The sequence below is a fragment of the Eurypyga helias genome, unplaced genomic scaffold (genome assembly GCF_000690775.1).
Source record: "Eurypyga helias isolate BGI_N326 unplaced genomic scaffold, ASM69077v1 scaffold7776, whole genome shotgun sequence".
In the NCBI taxonomy this organism is placed as follows: domain Eukaryota; kingdom Metazoa; phylum Chordata; class Aves; order Eurypygiformes; family Eurypygidae; genus Eurypyga; species Eurypyga helias.
The window spans coordinates 2228-22681 of record NW_010254598.1 but is presented as its reverse complement, the minus strand read 5'-3'; the positions used below and the strand labels follow the sequence as shown (position 1 = coordinate 22681).

Sequence of the window (20454 nt, the reverse complement as noted above, 5' to 3'; positions counted from 1 at the left end):
CCTAAGAACTGTCTAGAGAGGGCAGCCAGAATGTCTATAAAAAGCTAATGAAAATGTTAAATTGCAATGACAATAAAATTATAGTGAATCGCAGATATTTAATAGATTCCTAAGTGCTAATTCTCTATAATGACCAGTTTTAAATGAAACTTCTCTAAACTCCAGAATTCCAAACCTAAAGGTAGCTCTCCAAAGTTACACATTTCAACAGCAGTTTAAAAAAATATGGGACTTACAGTCATTTCCAAGATTGGGTCTTCCATTAGTGTTTTTGACTGGGTCTCGGTCAGGTAACATGTTACTTAGGTTTCCTGGGAAAGGATGTATGTACAGATGTCCCCAAGTTAGCCTTGCACAGTTGTAACAGCAAAATAGCAATACAACACCAGAAGATATTTTGTTAATTCTCTCTTGGATAAAGGCATGCATAACCAAGAGAAACCTTGAAAATACAAAGCACTTTAAGTCAGAAGAAAACATATACAGTCAAAAGTTGGTAGGTAAAAAGAAATAAGCTTTTTAAATTCTACAGGATATCTAAAACTTTTCAAAAAAATAGTTTAATAGAAAAGATTTCATCCCACACACAGAACATCACCAACTGTTATAGCAGAAAAGCAAAGCAAAAGGCAACATCCAGCCAGGCACTTCAGCACAAGCTGATTCTAAAGCCACATCTTTCTTATTAGGGAGAAAATTAATAAAGCAGTGTCTGCCATGCAAACATAGACCAAGGGAGTAACTTAGCTTTTTGAATGTGAGATATAAGACGCTGAGGACTGACCAAACTGAGACGCAGTATTTCAGAGAGAGGACGAGTCACCAAGTTAAAGAAACTAATGTACAGCTCTAACATGATCACCATTCACTGATGTCACCTCTAATTGCAAACATTATTGAACTAGATTGGGAAATATAAACTGATGATTACTAGGTTTTTTTGTTTGGTTGGTTGGGTTTTTTTTAACTATTCATTTTCTCTTGAAAAGATTTTCAAAAGACCTTTTGAATAATCATCATATTGTACCACCTCGGGAAGGCAAAAGGCCCTTCAAGCCCATGGGAACTGTTTAAAGCTATTCCTGTGCTTTTACAATAATTGCCAGCAAAGGATCTGTCCAGAGACATGTTACCAATAAGCTGACACTGAGACATGTTGATCTTACCTAAACTAACACACATCAAATACTGTTTCATCTGGGGAAAAAAAGTAATCATGTATTTCTAGAACACCAAAATGCTCCATTCCCATGTTTTCCAAAGGAAGCATTCTGATGTCAAAATTACTTTAGAACAGATGTTACTGCTTCATTGTATAAAAAAATCATTTTACAAAGGAAGGATCAAAATGCATTATTTCACTGTGAGAGAAACAAGAAAGCTGGACTGAACTTACTATCTTATTATTTATTCCAGATTTTGGCTTTCATTTCAATATTGGGAAATATGAAAAATCAGACTTTTCCTATGCTATTAGGTGACTGAGAGCATGGAACAACATTAACAACTGGAATCTGAGGCCCCAGAAGCTATGTAATGCAAAATCATGTCCGGGATTTCCATAATTTTTGTGTTTTGGCATGAATCTGTGATACTGCAGATAGTTATTCCTTGAATATGTTTTCTATTTATTTGTTCATCATACTGATACACCTGTTCTGCCAACTTAGGTGGTAACTGAAGCATTTGGTAGTCACCTGCTCTCGCATTTCTTTACACTGTCGTCTGCTGCCCCACACCTAGAAAAATGGCTACTAAACACACGCAATCAGTTGTACATGTATAGTAGGCCTTGAGGTAGATCTAAAAAAGACCTACCTATTCATTCTGTCATTCTTCCTTTTAATATACAAACTAGTTGCCACACCTTCCTTCCACTTCCTTGTTTTCTCTAAATAGTTTGGTTATGTTAGCATGTGTTAAGTGTTTCTTGCCTTTTTGCATTTTCAGTAACAGAGAATTGTTCTGTAGGAAAAACTATATCCCCTGGTAAAGGTAAAGCATTACTCACTTACAGATGCTCTCCCTGCAGATGCAATACTTCAGCGGTGTAAATGTTGGCAGGATTGTTTATTACATACTCTGAACTACTAAATGTCGAATACTGAGATTCTTTGACAGATGAATGGCTGGATGGTCACACTCAGAGTGGTGGTCAGTGGCTCAATGTCTGAGTGGAGACCAGTAATGAGTGGTATTCCTCAGGGGTCAGTGTTGGCACCAGTAATGTTTCATATCTTGGTTAGTGACATGGATGATGGGATCGAGTGTACCCTCAACTTTTTACAAGGGTCTGTAGTGACAGGACAAGGGGTAACAAGTTTAAATTGAAAGTGGGGAGGTTTAAATTGGATATCAGGAAGAAATTCTTCATGGAGAGGGTGGTGAGGCACTGGAACAGGTTGCCCAGAGAAGCTGTGGATGGCTCATCCCTGGAAGTGTTCAAGGCCAGGCTGGATGAGGCTTTGAGCAACCTGGTCTAGTGGAAGGTGTCCCTGCCCATGGCAGGGGGGTTGGAACTAGGTGATCTTTAAGGGCCCATCCAACCCAAACCATTCTATGATTTTATGACAAAAGAAAGCATTCTTTCATGGGTATCAGAACTTTGTGTAAAAACTAGAATGAAGACAGATTGACTTCACTAAAGATTTCAACCATTTAAAACTGTATCAGTTACCAGTATAGAAAATAATTTTTACTTTTTTTTTTAATTTTGTTCTTCATAAAATTACTATTCCATTGTCCTTCAGGCTGGTGCGATCCAAATGAAACGTAGCAAAGAGGACCCTTAAGTTATTTTTATTTGGAGCTCAAGTTGCCAGGTAAGAACACTAGTAACCACCACAACTCACAAAATCCAGCCTTCACTCAATTGTGGTAAACTTCACTCTGTCACATATGGCAACTCTGAGGGCTTGCTCAAAGGCCCATGTGGGGTTCGAAGAACCAGTTCAAGAACAAATATAAAAGTATGTGCATGACCATAATGTAATGAGGGCAACTTATCTTCAGATAGGATTCAGATAACTCATCCAGTAAATTTGGTATCTTTTTTTTTTCCCCCTCAAACACCTTCTGGTTTTAATTCACATGACTTAGAATATTCTATAACCAGTATGGAAAAAAACTGCTGATGATTTCTTGTGGAAGCAGCTTTCTATGAGTCTGTTAACTGCCATCTGAAGACAATAAATGAAAATGCATGAAGTTGAGCAAAATCCAGCAGGAACCCTCACCAAGCTTTTATTGTGAGGGGAGAGACACCAGGGAGAAACACTCTAAGAGAAAGTAGGAACAAGTCCTGGTTACCAGAGACAACACGAAAAGGCAAGCAGTAAGAACTAATGGCATGGAATCAGAAAGCAGAGAAAGTCCAGACACTGAACGGTATTCACACTCCACATTTCCACTAAAAACAATAGGAGTTCAAAAGCCCAAATCCTTCATAGAAACCAGTTCTTAAAACAAACAAAGTATCAGGGAAAAGGCCACATTAAGCTAGACTACATAAAGATGTGCTGAATTTTTGCTTAATAGATTTTCTCTTGCTTATGAATGCTTTTGTTTCTACTGCAACACTCCTAAAATCTCATCAATTCTGAGATGCAAGGGATTGGATGTACAGAACACACTCAACTAGTAGCCTGCACCCACAGAATTGAGCTATCGCATGGCAGAATAGTAAAAGGTCTGTTAAATATGAACTCCTAAATTAGCATTGAATTCAATTGTAATACCAAACAGTTTTATATTTTCATGAATCAGACTAATCAGTTGATTCTAAAATATGCACTCTTTATCTTGATTATTCCTGATAGTTAACTCAGCTTTTTGTTCTGAAACCATTTTCCTTTTCATTTATCTTGGCTACAGCCACATTAAGTAGTTTGTTGGTTTTTCTTCTGTTCAGATTTCATACTGTCACTGTTACCTTCCATCCGGGGATACATTCAGCTTCATTAAACCTGTGCAGATCTGAAATATTTCAGTAGCTTGTGTACTGCACTGATTTTTCACTCTTGGATCCACACTTAATGCTATTTGGAGCGTAAGACCTTGAGAAGGTAATGCTTGTGTTTATTCTTCCTTATTTCTTACCTACTCTTTCCACCTAATATCAAAAGCAGACAGCTGGGAATAGAGGGTTTTCACATTTCATTTTCATCCATCTACAGTTCCCTCATTTGTAAACGAGATTAATGTCTTATTAATTAATCAAACTCTTTCAGGCTTCTGAGCAATACAAATCACTTCAGTACGACCTCTTGAAAGCCCTGTATTGAGCTACATCTGCCACAGGGCTTACTGCAGTACGAATCACAAGCATCACAAGGACCACTTGCATGCAGCTTGTCTGCAGACAACAGCACTTTGTAGCGTAAAGAATGGCCAATGGGCAAATCCCACTGGAAGCGCTGGTGTGCTATGAGTGTCACAGCAACTGGCATCGCTTGCCCTGGCAGATATTTGTACTACAGAGGCTGAACTGCATTTGTCCCCACGTTCACCTCAACTTGTCAGCTGTGGTTGGTGCAAGAATTGTTCCCAAGGCCAAGAAGGAAAGAGTATGAATACTGGATTTAATAATACTAACACTTGCTTCTAGGCACTGACAATGTTAAGGTCTGGGAAACGAGGGTACAGATCCCAACAGCTTCTACATACTCCTATGTACAAAATCTTTCTCATAAATATTATAAAAGTTGTAAACAACGCACATACTCCTATATTGCACACATAATGCCTGGCAAACAATATCTTAAAGATAATTCATTCCAGTAAAAGTAATTTATTTCACAGAGCTCTGCCTTCAAATAACACTTCTCTACTCAAAACCCCCGCCTGAATGAGTAGAGTTTTAATTATAAGATTTATGGGTTTTGGCAATTAAATTTCTGTCTCTGCCACAGAAAATATGTAATATCACCACACTGTGACACCATTAAGTGTTATGGGGTTTTTTTTACATCTGCTAATTCACCCTCCACTACCCCCACCACTCAACTCCTGGCCAACTGTAGCCAAAGGTTAATTAAAGGAATTAGTGACTTTCTGGTTCACTGGAAATCATTTACCATGAATGGCCAGGAAGAACAGTGACACCTGACAAAACACCTTAGGACAAAGAACTCTTAAAGGCAACCAGGCCAGATTTTACAAAAACATATATATTAACTGCAGTGATGATTAGTTATATCAGCATTTTTTAAATCTTCTGGAACATACTTCTGTTGGAAGCTAACTGCTTTAAAACTTTCTTGCCCTTTCTCCCACGCTCTTCACATAGTGTTTATTCAAATGGTAAATAATAGAAATTAATGTTTTAACTTACGTTTCTCCTTTTCATTGGTTTTCTCATAACTTAGAGATCTGGCTTTTTGTGGATGAATTGGACAACAATAGACCTTGTCACAAGGCAAAATGTCACAGAAATCCACTTCAGGGATCCTGCTGATGGGTTGCATGCTCTGAGATATTGTGCTTTCCCCCTGCAGTGCTAAAGGGAAAAAAAAATAGACATAATTCTCACTAGTGCCGCATGTCTGCTGGCATTTCATAATAGCACAGAAGCGGATGTGTGTGCAGGCAAGCAGAGATACAGTACCTGCTGTAGTGGTAGAGGGAGAGAGTACAACGGAACTTGAGGTACTGCTGATGAAGAAAAACAGTTCATTAAGAAATGGACGTCAGAGTTGCGGACCAAAACAGATCAGTCCACAACGTGTTACGAATGCTAATTCACTAAGTCAACTACTTGCCTGTAAATCAGATGTTTTTCAAAATGTCTGTCATGAATGCTAAGTACATATAGGGTCGATATGGTCAAAGCACTGTAGAAAGAGAATTGTTCTGCAGATTTACATCCATCTCTTATGCAACATAATATGAATAATACCTTGACAGCACCTTGTCCAAATTTAGTAATGCAAGAGTTAACTATCTGATCACATCACCCTCTGGCGGGAAAAATTTCACATGATTTTAATGGGGTTTAGGTGAGATAATTGTACACAGCTAAATTCAACATAAAATATGGTCGGTTTTCCACTGTAAATAGAATCACACCACCAGTTCAAAGTACTTATTTCACAGAGAGATTGTAAACCACAGGTTTTTGGACTGACAACAGAAAAAGGCAAGTCCAGAGCATACTTTCACAAGTCCAATGTCACAACTTAAACTTTCAGAGTCACAGGACTGCCCACCACATTGGGAACTAGTCCAGCTTCAATTCACACAACAGAATCACTCTGTACATCAGAAGTTGTACTCATGCACAGAATAATTGCATAAAACATGCAGAGTCTCATGAGTCCAGCTTTGGACCTGTAGCATGAGCCACTGAGATACATCCAAGGTGCACCATATATTGTGACACGAACAGAGATTAGTCATGTGTGCAACACATGAGTATCTCACTTTTCATAATTATTACCAAGCATATTCACTGTTAATGCATTGTGTTCTTTGAGTAGGAAGGGTGAGAAGAAGAAAAAAAATTGCAATCTTCTTTCTGATAAGTAGAAAGGGAGAAGCAAGCCAACTTGTTGATAATTAATTGTTACCATAGTGCCATAATAGCAATCAAAGCTATTATAGTCACCCGGAAAATCTTCATGGAGCAAGACTCTTTCCTCTTTGACAAACAAACCTAGGGAAAAAAAAAAGTTTGGTTAATATAAGTGGCACATAATTAAGCTACTACTAATAGATCAAGAAATACTACACTAGTCTGATTTTCAGTTAACCTTGTTTCTTTTAGAGGAACCGTACAAGTGATCTATATATAGGGGTCAACGTCTAAAGAGAAAAACTTAACACATGAAAGTCTCCCTAAAACTGAGAGTGCACTGCACGCTGTTGATAGTCTGGGGACACAAACATTGCAGTGGAAGAAAGCGTGGGTAAAAATAAGAGCTCCTTCTCTTTTTTCCCTGCCATCTTTCACAGTCTTGAAGTATTTCAAAATCAAATTAAGAACTCAGTAAGCAGTAGCCAGAACTGAAAGATGAACAGCTTTCAGTATATGTTCAGTGTTAAACAAGGGCTGGTATAAACACTGAAGAAAGGCATCTTCCAAACAAGTAGGATGATCTTAGATGATGGAGCATTTGATTGTCATTATATGTTCAGTGTTAAACAAGGGCTGGTATAAACACTGAAGAAAGGCACCTTCCAAACAAGTAGGATGATCTTAGACGATGATTGTCATTTTGGAATAAAGAACATCTGAACTGTTATTTGCTCTTGCTTTTGGCACTGGCAAAAGCAAGGTAGGCAAATGAGCATTGGTTCATCTTGAAGAACAGCACCTAGCAGCCTAGGAAGACTGTCTTGAAAAGTCAACATAGAACTCATTCATTCCCTGTGAAAAGGGGTATCTTCTTTCTGTACCAGGATACGGGCAAGAGGAAGTCATTCAGCAATAGCAACAACATCCTCTCCAGGTCTTAACCACCTGAAAGACAGCATTATCCAGTACAAAACAGATGTTAACTGTAAACCACAGTAAAAGACTCATCCAAGGAAGAAAGATGAGTATCACTGTGCAGAATCCCAAACAGAAATGAGCATTTCTGTGTAAGGCTGCACATGTGAGCACACCAACAGGCTCAACAATTCCCTCCTGCTGAGGTCTCCTTCACACCATCACACAGCATGGATGTACTCAAATACACAAGGTCTAGGCAAGAACTGAAAGTGTCGCATACATATTTTCTTGCTCAGATAGTTTTTAAGATTCTAGCATGATACTAAATAGTTCTGGCTAAGAAATTTGATTCTGTATTTAGAAACATGATAGCTTTCACCAGTATTTCAGCACTTAACAAAAGCTCTCTCACAGGCATATTGCATGTATTTAATTTCACTCACCTTGCCGGATTTTAGCGGGACTGATTTTTTTGATGGCAAAAGACTAGTAGCTCGACTATACCTGCTGTAAGAGACAAAATCTCTTTAACATTCAAATGTTTCAGCAACTAAAAAGTGAAAAAGAGACATTTTCAATAGGATGTTAGTCACTTGTTTTTGCAATTTTAACATTTAAAAAGAGAAAGACAGAAGTGTCATCAGATTCATTTTTAAGAACAAAGGTCTCCAGTTAACTCACTGAGGTGAATGCTATTAAATGCTTCATTGATTTCAAAGAAAACTTTGGGAGACGGTTTAGAAATAGGAAATGCTCATCATTTCCAGTAAAGCACTAATGAAGATTCTTTCTCGCAGAAGCAGTTCTGCAGATGTCTCGTAGCAACAATTTCCAAACTCCAGGGTTGTAACTGGACATAATCTGCCCCGACCTTATGCAACCGAAGCAATCACAAAACTGACCGCAATTTAACAGCCATTTCAAATATTAATTTTGTCAGTGACTTAAAAAAAATGAGAAATTTGTATTTTTTGCACAACTTAAATGCTGGAAATGAGCTGAACTCCACTGTCAAGCAAAATTGGTTTTCACCTCTACCACAGAGGTGACTTTACCAATTTCTGTGACAATTACCAGAAAACATTTCAGACAGAGGTACCTGACTTTGCTCTCTTCACTTGCTGTTGACTTTAAGCTGCTCATCCGTTTCAGCCTGGCCAGTTTCTTATTCCACTGTTCCAGTTCTTCTATTCTGACTTCAAGATTGTTGGTTAGTTTACAAAGCTGCTTTACAGCACCAACATTCTCCATAAAGATCTGATCCTGAGAAGCAAAACAGTGACAAAGATAGAGTATATTCATCAGTCAGATATAACAAGCAGTAATGAGTACAGCATTCACCTATGTAAGGACACACTAAATATTTAAAATGCAAACACAGGTTATCTCACTGTAAATTGGATGCACTTATGACTATAAAACCCTTTTGCTAGATTGTAAGAAGTGCCTATGTTCAATTTGCAGTAAACTGAAAATGAGGACTTGCAGAAAAACTTGAAGGAATTAAAGGGCTTTGTAGACCAAGAATTTAAACTATATTTTGCCTTCATACTGTGTTTAATTTTAAACCTTAACACTGTCACAAAAGGCATCTATTAGGCTTGTAGTGCTGCAGCTGAACGTAGACTCCAGAATCCTTTCACAAAATGCACATCCAACCATCTACCTAAAGGATTGATTAACCTGGCTCAGACAAGCCAGAGTTTCTATCCATGTTGTACACATAACATGAATCACGCAGGAATCAGTGAAAGATCCAAACCAGAGGCCAAGTTGTGATGGCATATTTTGTTCTCCCCTTCAACCTCTCCAGCCTCTTATGGAAGTCCTGTAAGTTCTAATACCGTGAGCAATACCACAACTAACAGTTCAGACACACTCCGTGCACTGCTGAATATTTTACCCAGGAAAAGCCTTCTATTCTTTTACCTGCTGCTTATTATTTAGGTATCAATCTGCTGCCAGAAAAGCCCTCAGTTATTACCTGATTGGTTGTACTATTTCATCCATTTCTAAACCAAAAATGGTTACTAATCTTACTTACTGGTCACACTTTCTTTGATGTGTGTGAAAGAACAGATTTTGTAATACCAATGTACAACCAAACTGATGACATTAAACCCTGGATGAAGCTATTACTGCAGTTGATGTTGCTAAGTGTTCTAGTCCAGTCAAGTCATGCAGAAGAAAGACAAAAGCAGAGTTTTGCCTTTCACGCTGTAAATTCCACACATCCCTTTCTTTTAAAGGTGACTGGATTCCACAAAAACAGGCAGTATTTTGTATAAACAGAACCAGAACACATGTGTTGGTGGTAAGTTGCAAACTTCTTTGCTACCAGAAGAACAGCAGCCTGTTTAACTAAAAAGTGACTTCAAAATAACCTTGTGTCTAGAACTGTGAAATCACTGTCCTCCTATCATGTAACAGTGGTCCTCTCCATTCTCTTCCAATCATGCATGAATCTCTTCTAGGTGACTTCAATTAGCTGAGAAAATGGCTCATCTGGCAAAATGAAGGAGTACTTTCTTTGGCCGAAAAGGCCTGATTAGAGTTTTATGGCCTTGCTTCACAAAGCACTGAGGACAGTGCGTCTGAGGAGAAAACAGCAAATTTCCACACAGTTGAGACATTCCTCTAGTAAGTAGTAAAGCATCATTCAAATGTGTCATGTAATCAATTAATTTTACGGAGTCTGACAGCTCCAAACACGTAACTGACAAAAAGACACAACCAAACCAGCCAGTATCCTGCTTATCTGGAACTCAACTTGAAACGTGAGATAAAGTTCAAGGCCTCATCACCTGTCTAACTGAAAGCAAAGGTATGAAGCAGCATCCATTTACTACTCAAGGTGCTGAGCTATTCTGGAGTTGGGAGCTCCAGACATTTAAAGCAGATGTTCCACCTGAACATCAGATGTTCCAAATAACTTAATTCAATATCTTATTAATAGGTTCAATATCTGAAACTGTTAGACACAGATCTCTACTCCCTCTGTCACACCAAAAGTCACAGGATTGACATTCACATGCTCTGCCACAGGTGTTAGGAGAAAGAGGAGAAGCACAGATTTACCTGACTCTATTAAAACAACGTCAAAGCATTTGTGAAATGATCCCAGACCTAGGAAAGCAGAAGGTGCAAAGCAGCAAATAAGCCACTCCTGTAACAACTCACTCCTGCCTGAGCCACATCCAGGGCAAAAATCACACCCTGCAGAGTGCAGCAGGCTTTCTCCATTTGTTAGGTCATATCCCTGGAAGACATTCTGGCATGCATTCTCTTGTCCAGAGACCCAAGCTACAGTGGAGAAAGGGAACACGATGGGCCCAAACAGCAGTGCTGAGAAGTACTGCTAGAGGTGGTATTTTGTGTGATATTGCAGCAAAGAGACAGATATAAATCCAAAGTTCAGCTGTCCAACCTGAAAGTTTTGTCAGAAAAAAAAGACTACCCTGAAGATCTTTGGGAGGGGGCTCAAAAATGCAAACGATGCTGCAGCTGTCACACAATGTAACAGGAAGGGCTAAAGAGCAAAACGAACCTAGTGTCACTAACATCACCACTCTTCTATCAGCATCTAAAAATCAGCTACAAGCTGGAACCCTGGCCAAATACAGTGAACTTTATAAAAGTCTCCTTTTAGTATCTCTAGAAAGTGCTCTTTCCACAGCATTATTCAAAGTGTCTAGTTCATGCTTCCTTTATATGGAATACAGTTTAGCAGATCTAACCTATGAATTTAACTTATTTGTAGCCTATCAAAAGAAGATAAGTGAAATGCAGTATTTTTTATAGATATTTTCTCCAAGATTGCTGGTGTAAATTTCTGTTTCTATCAGATAATGAAAGAAAGCACGATTATAATGAATACAAGGTTAGCAATCTTTAAAACCTCCCTCTTCCCATTATCAGCTGTAAGTGGGAAAAAGCTGGGAAGTGGTCCTTGAGCTGCAGTGAACCAGCGCACAACAGAGGGGCTGCTGCTCTGAGCAACATTCCAGACAAGCGCGGTCTGCAGGCCTGTGGGACTGCATTCCATGACTGACAGTCCCTTGCAGTCTTATTTCTACAGGAAAAGGAGGGGAGGAGGGCACAGGACAATAGACTAAGGCATTGTTTCCAACCTATGAACAAGGTACTTACTCCAGAAACATTTTATAGTATGTGATTTTGAAACTATAATAAGGATCTCAGCCAAAAAAAACAACCTTCCCACACATCACACAGTTAGCATTTGTATCTGATATGACATGATTACACCAGGATTAGGGTAAGAACACATTTATTTATCAAATAAAATGCCAACTTTGCTTAATTCACTTCCAGAAGACTGGAATTAGCTTAAACACCTAAACACAAAAGAGTATTTTGGAGTCCCACTTGTTGGACCAATGCTGGGAAATCGGTACCCACCTTTATTCGGCAGTTACATATTTTCCTTTCCTCTTTATGTTTATTTATTATCATAATGAGGCTTTAATATAAATACTTGTCATTAAAAGATTCAGCCATTTGCTGACACCTGATGGTTCAGATTTTCTCAGTGATTTGCAGAACTATTTTTGTAAACACATGCGTAGGCCTACAGCTTTGTATAAAGCACAATGTGTGTTTATAGCTCCATATATGAAAGGAAAGTGGAAATCCACACCTCCACTTCCTCTCTCAAGACCATACCTTGTCAACCATGAGGAGGTTTTCTATTTTTTCTCCATCATTACAAGCAACATCTCCAACTTCTCTAACAGCTTGAGGTAAAAGCTCCTTTACTTCTTGGGCTATTACTCCTGTTCACAAGATAATAGAAATTAAAGTCAGGAAAGACAGTGGCATACCATTGACCATGGTTGTGTGCTTTGAGTTGCTCACCCTAAAAGCTACAGGTAGGGCCAAACATGATCTAGAACTTCTCTGTGTTAGGGAAATCCAGGATTTCACACACACACACACTCTCCACACATAACAAACAGAAACCTTTAGAATTCCCATTTCTCTGCAATAAGAATAAAATTTTTTGTGATGATTATTCATCATTATTTATTTAATTTATTTCATTCTCATTAAACTTCTGGAAAAAAAAACCTGTCTAGATTGAAACAGAAGTTGGAAAATTACCATCAATACTTAATTTTGGCATTTTTATATCACACGAGAAACACTGCAAAGAATGCAATTGTAGTATCCTGAGAAGTGAAGATGAAGTAACAGGGTGTTAGAAGAGACTGTGGCACAGTAAGCAACAATGGAAGTAAATGAAAAATGGGAACAGAGCTTACTGAATACCTGTTTCACGGGTATTTTTTATTCCCATAACAGATGCAAATTCAGGCTTGTAGTCATACTCCACCAGCCTCATTTGTGTTATTCTTCTCAACTGCTCATTCGTATCGACCTAGTTGGACAAATACCAAGACTCACATGTTGAAACACTAAGAACGTCATGGCCTCTAGGACTTCACTGCGATAGCAACAAGCCTGACATGGCCACTCGGCCAGTCTTCACATTGAAAAATACAGACGATCTTCCCATTCCCCGTTAGCAGAGTGCTATTTGTATTGTCAGTTACCCTTCAGTCTGACAACTCCCATTTACACAGATATCCCCAGTTTCTATTGTCAGCCTCTTCCAAAGTCCACAGGCAATAGCTCTACAGAGCACAGCAGTACACCCAATTTCTTTAGGCCAGAATTTCAACACGCTCAGGATAAAGAAGCTGCTTCACATGTCAGAACAATGATCCCCACATGTGCTGTAGTGCAAACGTAAATGCCCTAAATAGTCCACAACCCTCACCTCCTGGATATTCTGTTTTGCTCGGCTGTCAGATGGATGCATGACTCTGCCCATAACTTTTGCATTCCCACAGACAACCAGTGCTTCGTCTGGTGCATCTGTGTTAATTCCTACTCGACCATGATAGACTATCGTCTCTGGAACATGTCCTCGCTGCCACAGCACATCACTGTCATTCTCAAACTGCCCTGGGTTAGATGCCTGAAAGAAAAAAATTATGTTTAAAGATACAGTATAACATAGATGTACTATTGCTTATCCATTAGAAATTCAGGGCAAATGAAATGCCTCATCTTTAATATTTAAATTGTATTCAAGAGCTCTTCTACCACAGCACATAAAGAAACAGTGGAGTCACTTCTAAGTGTTTCTGCTCACATAGCATTGGCCTCATGGTTTTTTCCCTTCAATTCTACTTTATTATCACCTTAAGCTAAATGATCATGTCCAAAACTTTTCAAATGCGCTCAATTGTGTGTGGTGTTGTGCCACATAGAATCACAGAATGGTTTGGGTTGGAAGGGACGTTAAAAATCATCGAGTTCCACCCCCCCTGCCATGGGCAGGGACACCTTCCACTAGACCAGGTTGCTCAGAGCCTCATCCAGCCTGGCCTTGAACCCTTCCAGGGATGGGGCATCCACAACATCTCTGGGCAACCTGTTCCAGTGCTTCACCACCTGTGCTTCACATGATGAACTTCTTCCTGATATCTAATCTAAACCACCCCACCTTCAATTAACATAACCATTCTTTATTTCCCAATGAATTTTAGCTGAGGCTGGAAATCAGAAAAGAGCAAACAAGGCAGAGATTAAACACACATGGTTTCTAAAATCATCTGTAACGTTTTAAATTAACTCAGATTAGAAATTTCTTGTCAAAGAAACAGGGTCCTTCAAAGGACACCAATAAAACAATTGACTGTGTATAAATAGAAAAAGCATTTGATTTCACTAATTAATTTTGCCTTTTTTTTTTTTAAGTTTGAACTCAGGCTTTAAAAATCTGAGTCTGAACAAAAGCATGATCACGATAAAAAGTTTGCAATCCTTGAAAGAAGCCAGGCTTCCATAAGGCTTTGCCACGTACAAGGCAGGGTGCTCTGCACTTACCACTCTCCGCCACAATTAGAGCATGATCTGATATGCCTGATAACCACTACTCGGCTGGTAGTTTTGTTAGGTTTGAGTGTATAAAGGGCCAGAACATGACCAGCTTTCTCTCACAGTGCATTTGCACAGCTTTGCCAATTTACAGTAGCCAGTGGCTGACTTGCTGTACCCTGGCACTTGAAGCCCTGACAGACATCTGGAAAATTACCTTTCATTTCCCCCCCCCCCCCCCCCAGTTTTCCTGTCACCACTTCAAATCACAGCCTCTTGGTCTTTCTGTTTTTCTGGATTCTTCTTTCTTTGTCTGTAATACTATCTACATTTTCAAATCTTATTCCCTGGATTCCTACTAAAATACTGTCTCACACACACTGAAGGAGCTCTTTTCATTGAAATTTCAAAAGGGTCTAACATTAAAAATGCTAGAAAAATGAAAACTTCTAAATCTTACATAAAAATGTATCTTATAAGGCAACAGTAATCCCAAGGATTAGCCAAATGTGAAAATTCAACAGCTTTCCCAAATCAGTAGAGAGATGATATTTCTAACACTGCTAGATGCAGAATGAGAAAGTCATATGAAAGCACTATCATGGAAATTAATGGACAAAAAAGGCAAAGAACTAAATATGCAGGAATGATACAAACGCAACGCTTCAGTCTCCTGAAATAAAAGAACCGATGGCAATGCCAGGATGATACAACTCAGCAGGGCACAAAACTACTGAACTCCAAATGTTGCTTTCAAAGCCCTTTCATGGCTTCACCCAGAAACGAGCTCTTGGCCACGCTGCCCTCTAAAAAACTAACCACAACTGCAAGAAGAGGCTTTAGGGCACAAGAAGACACAAAGTTATAGCCCAAACCAAAAAGGAACCAGGACTGAAACCACCTGAAAGCCCTCATCTTCCTTTGGAAAACCTTGTGCAACACGGCAAATACTAGGGATCTGCACTTCTGCTCTCTCCCAACCCAAATGTTCAACCAGGCCGCAATCATAAGCCTAGGCAGAGGATGGGCTGCCACAAAGGACCCAAGCAATGGCCTACATGAAATGATGCCAGGCCTAAAAGCTTTTGACAGCCCTCACCTTTCTTTAGGAGCCCCTTCCCAGCCCCACATAATACACTAAAACTACTGGTCTTTGACTTTAAAACAAAATACTAAGCCTACTCCTCACCATAAGCCAAGGACTAGGAAGATTCCTTGGAAACAAGAAACAGCTCCTCAATTGGCCCACATGAAAAAGTTCACTGGACTGCAATCTTCCGGAAGCCGTCACCATCTGTTGCAGCCTCACCACATGGCACCTATGTATTTCCTGGCTTTCTAAGCCCTAAACATAATTTTCCCCCTAGAAAAAAACAACCTTAGACTATGCCCATTGCAAAACTTAACTACGAGCTATTGGTCACACGAAAGGGGCCAGGGCTGAAAGCTTTTGGCAGCCCCCACCTTCCCTTGGCAGTCCCCTTTCACTGGAGGACTGCGCTTTCTCCTAACCTTCCATAGAACCTCTTACAACAGAGCTCTGGGGTTTTTCTCTCTTTCAAGTCTAACTCTAACTGTAGGGTAAAGCTGAGTAATAATAGGAAAACTTTATGTGGATCAGGGGCTGAAAAGTAACAGTCATGAGGAAGACAGACCAATGCTTCCTTTTTCTATTTTGAAACCAAATTATAGCCATGAAATTAAGAGCTGGGACACTCAGGAAAGATGCTGGAAAGGGGCAGCTATGGGTCTTAACCTTCCTAGAGCTGCTTGACCTTCTTTCCTTGCCTTTTTTTTTTTTTCATCATCTTTTGAAAATGAAGTGTCTAGCCAATGAAAGCACCTACCAAATTCCTGGCAAGTGCAGGAAATTGTTTCACCTCAAAGAAAAAAATCTGGAAAAATCGATGTATTTTGTGCTGGCATTCACAGTAAGCTTTCTTTTTAAATTCTTCTGTGGCTCTACTTTTAATATCTTCAAATCCCAATAATTAAAAGATAACAACATACTCATACAATATGCAACTGCAACTTTTTTTGTCTAACTTCTGAGTCAGTGGTAATTTTTATGTCCAAGAATCATCTCCCCCCCCGCAGTGCCCTTTGAATATCAAAACAGTAAATACTTTTCACATGAACGCAATACAGATTTCTACCTACCCTCACAATGATCTTTTCAGAGACATTTGCAGACAGTAGGTAGAACTGGTCCTGAGAGACAGCATACAGTCCAACTACCAGCATGAAGTATCTAATTCGAAATTGAATTAACCAAGACAATAAGTGATGTCTTCTCACAGAAAAAAAAAAACCAAAAGTTATAAATACAACTGCTATTATTGATACATAAAAAGATATCTAGAACATTTTAAAACTGCATTTAAGTTACAGTATGAAAGAAAAGCTATTTCCTTCACTCTCATGTAATACGCTATTTCAATCCCCACGATCACTGAAAACGAACCAAAATTACAGTAATTTTGATAAATTTAAGTAATGAAGATTTAAAGATGAAGACCCTTTCTTCCCCAGAAAAAAATTATCATTATTTGATTTTTTGGCTTCCTGATTTCATCAGCTGTCATTCTGGCTATGATTTTCTGAAACAGCTTCTAACCATGAGGATATTTTCTTTTATTCTCATATAAATGTTTTTATTTACATATATTATTCTTCTCTAGAGGAGTGGCCTTTAAGCAGATACCACATATCACAGAATTTGAAATAAAATCAAAGATTCAGCAACTCTGAGACTTTTCACAAACATCAGCTCCATCCTAAAGCAGACCACCTTTTTTCACACACAGAGGCCAACCAGCTACAGCAATACCTCTGGTCAGGATTAGGTTTCCCCTTTTTTCTCATGTTATTTGCCGTAGTTTCACTGAAATGAAGCCTTCCCAGTGTTACTTTAGTTACCTGGTCCCCTGGCAGATCTACTCTAAAACAGAAAAGGAAACAAGATCAGGGAAATAAGCATTTGGACATCTGCCTTGCTCAAGCAAGATTTCCTCCAACTCATTAAAACAGTTTTAAGAAGACTGACAAATGGGGCGGTGGGGAAAACAACACCAAACCACAGGAACCCAAGTAAAAGTGCAGCAGCCTTGGTTTATAAAAGTGCATTAAAAGCAGTGACTGCGGCAAGGTGATAAACAGGACAAAGCACCAGCAGTGGGAAACCGTTCTTAGCAATAGGAGTCCTGTGTTTCTTGGTCTGTTTGCACAACAGTTGATCACAATAAAACCGTATGTGTTCCATATGATGGGCATTTGTTGATTGCCAAGGTTAATATTGTTATTATTGGATCTGAATTTCCACATTAAAACAAATACATTTTACTGCTTTTTTTCACCTGCACCTAATTTATAAGTCTGTAAGAGCACAGTCCATCAAGCAGTGACCCATGAAACTATTTATACACACAATCTATTTTGTCAGTGTACAAAAGGAAGAAAAATGCCATGATAGATGTAATTTAGTGAAAATCAAGCTCTTCTCCCAAGCTCAAAGTTAATTTTTGCAGTTTATATATTGCAGCCTTTATTCCAGCACTGTCCTGTCAAACTTGATGCTGTCTTACCTGTTTTTGTTTTAAGGCTTATTTAATTATTTATAAAGAACAGAACAGCTCCAACAGAAAACACTTATGCCAGAAGAACAAACATTGATTCTACCAGTGAGTTAAGATGCAGAAGAATGGCAGAGAGTTCCAGGGAGATGCTGCCTGTGTGTTTCTAGCAGAGGCACTCCTCCCTAAAAGCACTGCAAATACATCTCATGCCCATGTAGAACAGGAACATCACTGACATTTTTTGAGATGGGAAACGTATCTGTCATGCAGCTCTAACCACCATAAAGCAGTGTTGCAAGCTGAATATAACTATTTCAGATGGGCATACTTAACACATTTGTAAAGCTGCTGAAAATTTTCCTTAATGAGGGGAGACCAGGTATATACTACTCCTGTGATTCTATGTGTGCACCCAGAATGGAACTCAGATGAAGATCAGAAAACTAGCTTAGAGCTATTGTAAGTTTCCAAGAAACAACTACATCACATTTCAGACCAAGCATATGTTGAAATAAAATGGAATAAATTTCTCAAAATTCTTACTTAACAGGATGGAAAGTTTTTTTGCTTCGATCTGATTGAGACTGTTCAATAGCAATTGTTTGATTTGGAGCTTCCACCTATAAAGAAAAAAAAGAATTATCAAAAATCACAGGAATATTGAATCTTCAAACAAATTAACTTTTAAATAGAAATTGATATGCAAATTATGTCTGAAACTGAAATCCCTCTCATATCTCACAGAACTACATAGAAAGTAACCCAGGAATTGACTCCTGATCAACTGACACCTGACAGCTAGTCTGAAGCCCCAAATCATTCTGTAGATGTAATTTGAAAGGAAAAAGAAAAGTAACGCATTCAGAAAGAAAAATTGCTTTCTGATTCTAGCCTGTTATTGGCTCATTCTATCCCAGAGCATAAGTGTCAATATTTAACATGAGAACTGAACCTGTGCAAGGTAGTTCCAAAAGTTATTTTAATGTAAATTTCTGTTCCTTTCTGGAATGGTACCAAGCAGCACTTTGCTTCAGAGGAGAACAGATGACACCAATATTCACTAATTTCTTCTGCATTAGAATGCATTAAGCAAAACTGGCAGTAACTGCCTTGTAAAACAAGCACATGGATTTTTTTTAAACCACTGAATTTTGGTAGTAAGTAAAAAACTGGTAATATCTTTCAGAAAGATTAAAAATTATTACTACTTCTGTATACAAAAGCTTGTGGTGCCATACTAGCTGGAAATAATTTGGTTCTTAAAATGAAAATGCAAAGCCTGGTAAGAAGAAAATCTGTTGGTTTTCTACACATGAACTGTTCAGAAAAGACAGGTGTGATTCTTTTTCTTTGCTTTGTGAACAGGTTTTTTTTCAACACATTTTTTTGACCAATGGGTATACTGGCTACCTACACACCAGCTGATGCCCCTGCACTGCCCACAGAGGGAACAAAATTTTAGCCAAAGAGAATAAAGTCCGTAAAACCATGGCAAACAGGCAAACATGACATCTTTCAGCATATGTCAGTACAAGCATCCACAAAACATCCCTTTTTTTGCAAAAGAATTCCCCACAGAAGTCATTAATAACGTAAGAGTACTATTTTTTTCAGTTCTTGGAAAAAATTACTAAGAAAAGGGTTCATTTCAATTATTCACCTTATTCTATGGATAATCACATACTAGCTTATTGAAAGAAATAATCATGAAGAGGAAAAATACTTACTTTTATTCCAAAAGCTTTCAAGTAAAACTTTTCTATTGGTTTCCCCTCCATCTGACTTTTGACATATTTCGGATGCCCAGTGATTCTAATATGGACTGTGATTTGGAAATGATTCTTCTTCTGGCACACAAAGGCATCATCTGTTGTTGAAAAATTAAATCCTTTATCTGTGACAATATGATATCCTACAGCAGGTCTACAAAGACAAGCAGAAAGAATAGCAACTTTAAGTACAGGCATACTTGAGTGACATCTTAAGTTCCTATTTTTTATGTGGTCTGAAAATCCACCTGATTTTTACTGACAAAATGGGAGTGAAAACACATCTTTACAACCACCAGTTCTGCAAGTATTTTCTTCTTAGCCTCTTACAGGTGTAAAAATGAAAATGCATGTAAAATGTACTATAATTCCAGTCTGACACATGAAATGTTTGGAAGCCAGAGGTGAGGAAGCTTACATAAACCTCACTGACAAATCTGGTATAAAGGAACTCTGTGCACCTAAAAGCACAACCGAACCTTTTGGTGTATTCAAGCATTCATTATAACATTGCTATAAACAACAGAGCTGACGGAGTGCTGCAGACAACATGCTAACGAGCCAGCAAGTCTCCCAGTTTTGCTCCAGAATTCCCACACCAAGTGCTTCTGCAGAAGCTGCTGGGATTTGAAAAAGGTTTTCCTCAAGCTAAAAGCAAAGCTATCGACACTGACCCTCTGGCCAGATGACTATAAAACTCTCCTTTACAATGTTTTCCATTCTACTCCAACTAAGGAAACCCTATTCTATTTATTCAAAGGGCTAATTTGTC

The 20454-nt window shown here is 38.6% G+C and overlaps 1 protein-coding gene across 1 annotated transcript in view; it reads right to left on the bottom strand.

Annotated features, from left to right (window-relative positions):
• Positions 1–5734: 5734 nt before the first annotated feature.
• MYRFL (myelin regulatory factor-like) overlaps positions 5735–20454 on the bottom strand; it is a gene marked incomplete at its 5' end in the record, with an annotated part of 16229 nt that continues 1509 nt past the window's right edge. The window contains 11 exons of the mRNA XM_010153044.1: positions 5735–5831; positions 6567–6652; positions 7876–7939; positions 8532–8695; positions 12116–12225; positions 12722–12830; positions 13233–13433; positions 16499–16589; positions 17169–17279; positions 18457–18533; positions 19641–19836. Of these exons, the coding sequence (XP_010151346.1) occupies positions 5735–5831; positions 6567–6652; positions 7876–7939; positions 8532–8695; positions 12116–12225; positions 12722–12830; positions 13233–13433; positions 16499–16589; positions 17169–17279; positions 18457–18533; positions 19641–19836 (1306 nt within the window). The remainder of the gene's footprint in view (positions 5832–6566; positions 6653–7875; positions 7940–8531; positions 8696–12115; positions 12226–12721; positions 12831–13232; positions 13434–16498; positions 16590–17168; positions 17280–18456; positions 18534–19640; positions 19837–20454) is intronic.